The sequence below is a fragment of the Rousettus aegyptiacus genome, unplaced genomic scaffold (genome assembly GCF_014176215.1).
Source record: "Rousettus aegyptiacus isolate mRouAeg1 unplaced genomic scaffold, mRouAeg1.p scaffold_m13_p_6, whole genome shotgun sequence".
NCBI classification, from domain to species: Eukaryota; Metazoa; Chordata; class Mammalia; order Chiroptera; family Pteropodidae; genus Rousettus; species Rousettus aegyptiacus.
In genome coordinates this window covers 419,256-425,255 of record NW_023416309.1, presented here as the reverse complement: position 1 = coordinate 425,255, position 6,000 = coordinate 419,256, and the positions used below count along the sequence as shown (strand labels likewise).

Genomic DNA, 6,000 nt, shown 5'->3' with positions numbered 1-6,000 from the left:
ATTTTTATTTTGGGACCCACTTATATCCATTCTATGTGGTCTCAGCAGAAATGTCAATTAGAGGAGTGGGAATATGACTTAAGGGAAGTCAATCAGATTGTTTATCTTAGGAATTTGAAATTTCAGTGAAGAAACATAAGGGAAATGATTGGAGTTGAGTCATTCTGATAGCAGTGCCTCGGAGAAGGCTGTCCTGCATTCCTCTGGTTTCTGTTCTTCCCAAGACATGTCTACCTAGTTTTTCCTTAATTTCTGTGAGCTCTGCAGTACCTTCCCCCAAAATTCTATTTTGAGTGTGCCAGTTGAATTCTGTTGTGTGCAAATAAAGAGATGCATGAGATAGATGTGTAGACATAAAAACATTATAAGTATGCAGTGAGAAGGGGAAATCTGCTCTCCCTAGCAAAGGAAAGTAGGTTGCATAATTTGAACAGTCACGTTATCAAAAGAAGCTGATCAAGGATAAACATAAAATGACTGCTAATCAGTGCTTAGGGTCCAGCAAAGTTTGTGCAATATGAATTTGTAGTGATTTCCTTCAGGAACTTAGGTGCAAAAAAGAAAAAACTTTAACTGATTTGAAGTTAAGAGCTAGCTGTGAAACAAAAATAGAAAAATGGATTTAATACTGTCAAAAGAAAAATTTAAAATGTGTCCGGGAGGCCTCTAGGAAGCTGAGCTAACAACACACCACCTCCATGTAAAACTGAACTTTGGAACTGGGCTAAACCATGAATGGCTACATCCTGATACAGTTCCTGGGACTCGCTCTGTATTGAACTCTTTATTAAAAGAATCAAAATTTCACCTAGCAACAGACATAAGCAATCAACCATGTATTAAGAGAGAAAGGAGGCATCTGCAAAATGCAAAGAAAGAGCTTACAGAAATGACTGACTCAGCCTGTTAAAGCCCATTCCTAACTGCCCTCTATGTCCCTTTCAGGATTCTGCAGCTAACATGTTTTCCCATAGCTACCTCCTCCTCCTCAAAGACTCTCCAGCTCACATCTGTTGATTCATGGCTTGCCAACCAAATAATGTTCTTCCTTATCTCTGTTGGTGTGTAGGAATAACAAGACTGTATAAAACTGTGTGTTATGTTACGATCAGGGCTTGGCCTTTGGATAGGAATCCCCTGAGCAGGTGCTGGCATTAATAAGTGTTGCTTCCTACTTATACCCTCAATGTCCCGTCTCTCTGTTTCAGAATTTATATCAGTACTGATAACGCCAAGGTCACAAAACAAATGACCTGTAAGGCCAATGGGCTGAAAATTCCTCCCCTCTTACTCCGCCTCCCCATTCTGAGTCATAGGGCACATGTGAAACCTCAAAGGAATCACGAGCCCCTTGCATGGACACTGCAGAGGTATATAAACTGTAATAAATCTAACCGAAGGGAGCTCGTTCATGGTGTTGTTAACCCCACATGCTCCACCAGCCAATAAATTCTCCTTCCTCTAACAAAGTTGTCTGGGCGTCCAATATCCTCTGTCAGGTTTCGCTTCCCACAATAGTATAGCACAGTGTAAGTCAGTTTGCCAGCACCAATCACAGCACCTTAAAAACAACTTCCCTTCAGAGTTCTCCACTTTTCTGTTTTATAAACTTTTCTTTCTACCTTGGAATATGGTTGGGTTCCTACTCAAAGCTGTGTCCTGAATAACAATTCCTAAAGACCCTCAAATAAAGCTTTTGTTTGCCTTGCAGTTCTTGGTTAAAACTGACATCACAATCAAAGAACATGTGTCAGAAACATAAGGTGGAGATACTAAAGGGCTATCAAGAGAAGTTGAAGACTAATACAATGGGCTCTAAGTAGAACAGGCAAGAAAATAAAGCTAACAGAATTGAATGGAGTAGGGGAAAGGGCAGAATCAGGGAAGTCTTCACTATGTGATAGAGGGGAAAACAAAAGAAAGTCCAAGAGCTAAACAATAAAGGACATAGGAGAAGCGATAAAATCTGTTTTTTAAATTTATTTTTCAACTGTAGTTGACATATATTATATTGGTTTCATGTACACAACACAGCGATGAGACCTTTATGTACCTTATAGTGATCACCATCATAAATTTAGTATCCATCTTTCACCATATTCCATAGCTACTACAATATTATTGATTATATTCCGTATGCTATACATTATATATTCATGACTTATTTTATAATTGGAAATTTATACTTCTTAATCCTCTTCACCTTTTCTACCCAACCCTCCAAACCCCTCCCATCCGGCAACCATCAGTTTATTGTTTCAATGAGTTCGTTTGTTTTGCTTTGTCATTTGTTTTATTTTTAGATCTCATATATAGGTGAACTCATATGGTGTTTGTCTTTCTCTATTTCACTTAGCATAATACCCTCTAGGTCCATCCATGTTGTCACAAATGGAAAGATTTCATTCTTTTTTTATGGCTAAGTAATATTGTTTAATGTTCATTGTATGATACGCACTGTGCCAGCTATTTTACAGCTATCATCACATTGAATACCACGTCCCTGTAAGATATACAACTTCTTTTTATTGAGGAAGAAAGTTCATGGTGGTTAAATTACTGGCCCTTGGGCACACAGAAATGGAAAGTAATTGGGATATGTATTTTATTTATTTCTAATAAATTTATCAATAAAATTATATAGCTTTCAAGTGCAGAGTTCAAGAATGTCATATGTATATTGTATTGTGTTCACCACCCAAAGCTGTTTCCTTTGTTACCTTATATCTGACCTTTTTTACCCTTATCTACACCTCCTCTCCCCCACATTAAAAAGTAAATTGATTCATCACAAGACGGACTCTTCAAGGAAGCGTGAGAGAGAACAATAGCCAGACCTCTGCGCACTAGAGGGGCGCAGGAAGGGCTAAAGATGGATTCCCAGGCAGGGATCAGATTATAAAAGATTTTTGCCTGTCATATAAGAAGTTTGGACTTGAACCTGAGTTCAATACGAGAAAGCAAAGGATTTTAAGCAGGCTCTACATAGTGAATTGAAACCCAGTAAGGCACTGATGGTCAGATAGATTAGTCATTCTTCATTTACCAAGTGCCCGTGTGCCCACCCTGAGACAGAGAATGGGAGCAACAAGGGAGACCTTTTTCCCTGCCTACATCCCCCGCCTTCTAAAGCTTCCAGGCTGGTTGTTCCACAGGCTCCTTTTTGGGGTCCTCTCTCTAGACATGAGGAGCTGGCAGCATGCTCTGCAGCTAATCACCGGTCGCCACCTCTGCGTTCCCACTGAAGGGCATCCTAGCCCAGCCCATCCCTTCAACGCCCCTTGGCGTCTGCACGCGACCTTTCTGTCGCTTCCCTGCCCCTGCCCAGTTGTAGGCCTCCCTACTCTCACCCTCAAAGAGCAGCCCGCAGCTTCCTCCCCCAAGCGCCTCACATCCGGTCATGTGTGAACCCGGTCACGTGCGGCATAATCACGTGAGAGCAGGTCACATGTGGGAGCCGCACGGCTGGGGACTCGGCTTCTGGACGTCTGCGGGCCTGAGTGGGTGCGGTCTGTGCGGTCCGGAGTCCGCCTAAGTGCACAGCCGAGATGGTGAGGACGGCGGTGCGGAGTAGGGCCGGTTCGGAGCAGCCGCCTCCTTCAAAGCTCAGCCCCTTTCCTTGTCTTTCCCGCTGCAGATGAACCGGACGATTCCAAACGAAGAGCGGGCGCCGGCGTCCGAGCCCGTGTGGGAGAGGCCCTGGTCGGTGGAGGAGATCCGCAGGAGCAGCCAGAGCTGGTCGCTGGCAGCCGACGCGGGCGTGAGAGGCGGGGACTGAACGGAAGGGGGTGGAGGAGGAAAGGCGGGCAACCGGGGGCGATGTGCCGTCTGTGAGCGGAAGGTCTGGAGTCCCGGTTCTCCCCACCCAGGCTGTCCCTCTGCCACCTGTCTTAGTAATAACGCACCTCTCTCGCCCTCGATAACTTCGTGGCAGTGCGCAGATATCAGGGAGGGGGCGGGCCCGTCTGCCTTAGCCCTCAATGTTCCTACTCAGACTGCAGCCCAGATGCAGGTTCTCTCCCTGAGCGGGGCAGATCGATTCTACGCGTGTCGCGGGATTGCTTTGGCAGTAATGAAGCGATTACATGATGGTACCTGGACTGAGTAGGGCGGTAGACAAACCAGTACGTGGTTATTATTCTGGGTTCTTCAGGCGGGAGGCCCAAGAAGCCCAGGACTGTGATTCCAAAGTTGCATATGAATAGGATTTTTAAAAAGTAGTAGTTATTTTACCCTTTGTGATCCTCGTAGAATGACAACCTAACAGGCCTTAAAAATTTCTGCAGCAAGGAAATAGTAAGTGTCCGTTGACTCTTTGCCACTGTTTTGACCAACTTTCTCAATGTTTTTCAAGGCCACTTGTTCTTAGTACTGACAAAAATAGCATCTCTTGAGCATTCCAGCACAGACATACAAAGGTGAAAGGAAATGGGTTCTCTCTTGTTTTGACACAAAGAATAAATGCATGTAATATTGACACTACTTTACGTTTATTTTTAAATAGTTACTACAGTTTCTACAGGAATTTTCACAACAGACTATCTCTAGGACACATGAAATCAAGAAACAAGTGGATGGACTAATTCGTGAAACTAAAGCCACAGATTGTCGCCTACATAATGTCTTCAATGACTTCCTTATGCTGTCTAATACCCAGTTCATTGAAAACGTGAGTTAGTTACATCAGACTTATAAATAATGCTTTTTTGAGGAACAAGAGTCATTGTGATATTAAGTGATCTATCATTAGTTTCCCTTCTAAATGTTGATGGAAGTAGTGGTTCATGTTAATTGAAGCTTCTTTCTCTAAGATTAATGCCTTTTTTGAAAAATTAGTAAAGTTTGTCTAAGCCTTTAAAAATACCTAATAAAATTTCCTCATATTCTAGTCTTTCCATCCCTTTTTAAAAGATATGAGACTAGTCAGCAGTTGTGCTGAATTGCCTAACACTCAAAACAAAAAAGCATTGTTATGTCATATGTAATAAAGAGAGCCACGCACTTGGTCTAATGCTCTGGGCCACCAGCATGGAGCTGCAGTTATTGATTGTGTCCATTATATTCTCATAAATTATGTTATAGGCATATATGTGTCCATTAACGTGTTATTATGATTGCTGAACCTATGATATAGAATCAACTCTGAACAGATTACTGGGCTGTAACCCATATGTTATTTTGTCTGTCTATTTATTGAGTTTCTGTTAAGTGCTAGGACCTAGGAATACACAGATAAATTAGAGCCTCTTCTTACAGATGACCACAATTTTCCATAATAGTGTAATTCCAGAATAGAAAGAAAACAAGTGGCTGGACTATTTGACTATTAAGAGATGAGGGTGGAGAGGAAGCTTAGTTAAACTGATCTATATTTCTAATAAGGTGGCTGACTTCTTAAGTGGCATTAATTAATCTGTGATAATAGGATTAATAAAGTAGGCTATTTTATAAGATTGTTAGATATAAAGTAATAGAAAAGGTTTTGAAAATTGCAGGATTATAAAAAGCCCAAGATTCTGGATTCTTAAGACAAGACCAGATATTGTTATGCAGGTATCTTATACAGTATGTTTGTACATTTTATAGTTCAGGTTGAAATGCCATGACTAGCTTTCTTTGGTGGGGGGGGGGGTGCAGCAAGGGAGCTATATATAAATTAAAGATCTTAATAAAAGTCATAGAGATCTCTTTGCCCAGTAAGTTTAAAATATAACAAGTATTCTAGTAAAATCCATACTTATATTCTGGTTTGCTATACAGAATGTCCATGCTCGGTCCTGAGCATCTTTCTCACTGGAAGAGGTAGTTTACGGGACTGTCATCTCTACTTTCCTAGCATATGCAGCCCCATCACATTTTCATCAAGCTGAATTTGGAGTCTTTTTAAATATACTTGTTGCTCTCATTCTGCAGTCATTGTTGCAGTCCTAAACTGGGCAAGGGATAAAGTTAGACTTCTTTTATGCCCAATGTGGTTGTACCGCATTGGTACTGGACTGG

At 41.7% G+C, this 6,000-nt stretch overlaps 1 protein-coding gene across 8 annotated transcripts in view; it reads left to right on the top strand.

The window, feature by feature from the left end:
- Positions 1-3,419: 3,419 nt before the first annotated feature.
- Positions 3,420-6,000, top strand: part of WASHC2A (WASH complex subunit 2A) — a 51,419-nt gene continuing 48,838 nt past the window's right edge. For all 8 annotated transcript variants that reach the window (XR_004951244.1, XR_004951243.1, XM_036222047.1 and 5 more), the window contains exons 1-3: positions 3,420-3,551; positions 3,638-3,760; positions 4,505-4,669. Coding sequence is in view for 6 of the 8 variants with exons in the window: in XM_036222047.1 (XP_036077940.1) it covers positions 3,549-3,551; positions 3,638-3,760; positions 4,505-4,669 (291 nt within the window). In the remaining 2 variants the exon portion in view is untranslated. The remainder of the gene's footprint in view (positions 3,552-3,637; positions 3,761-4,504; positions 4,670-6,000) is intronic.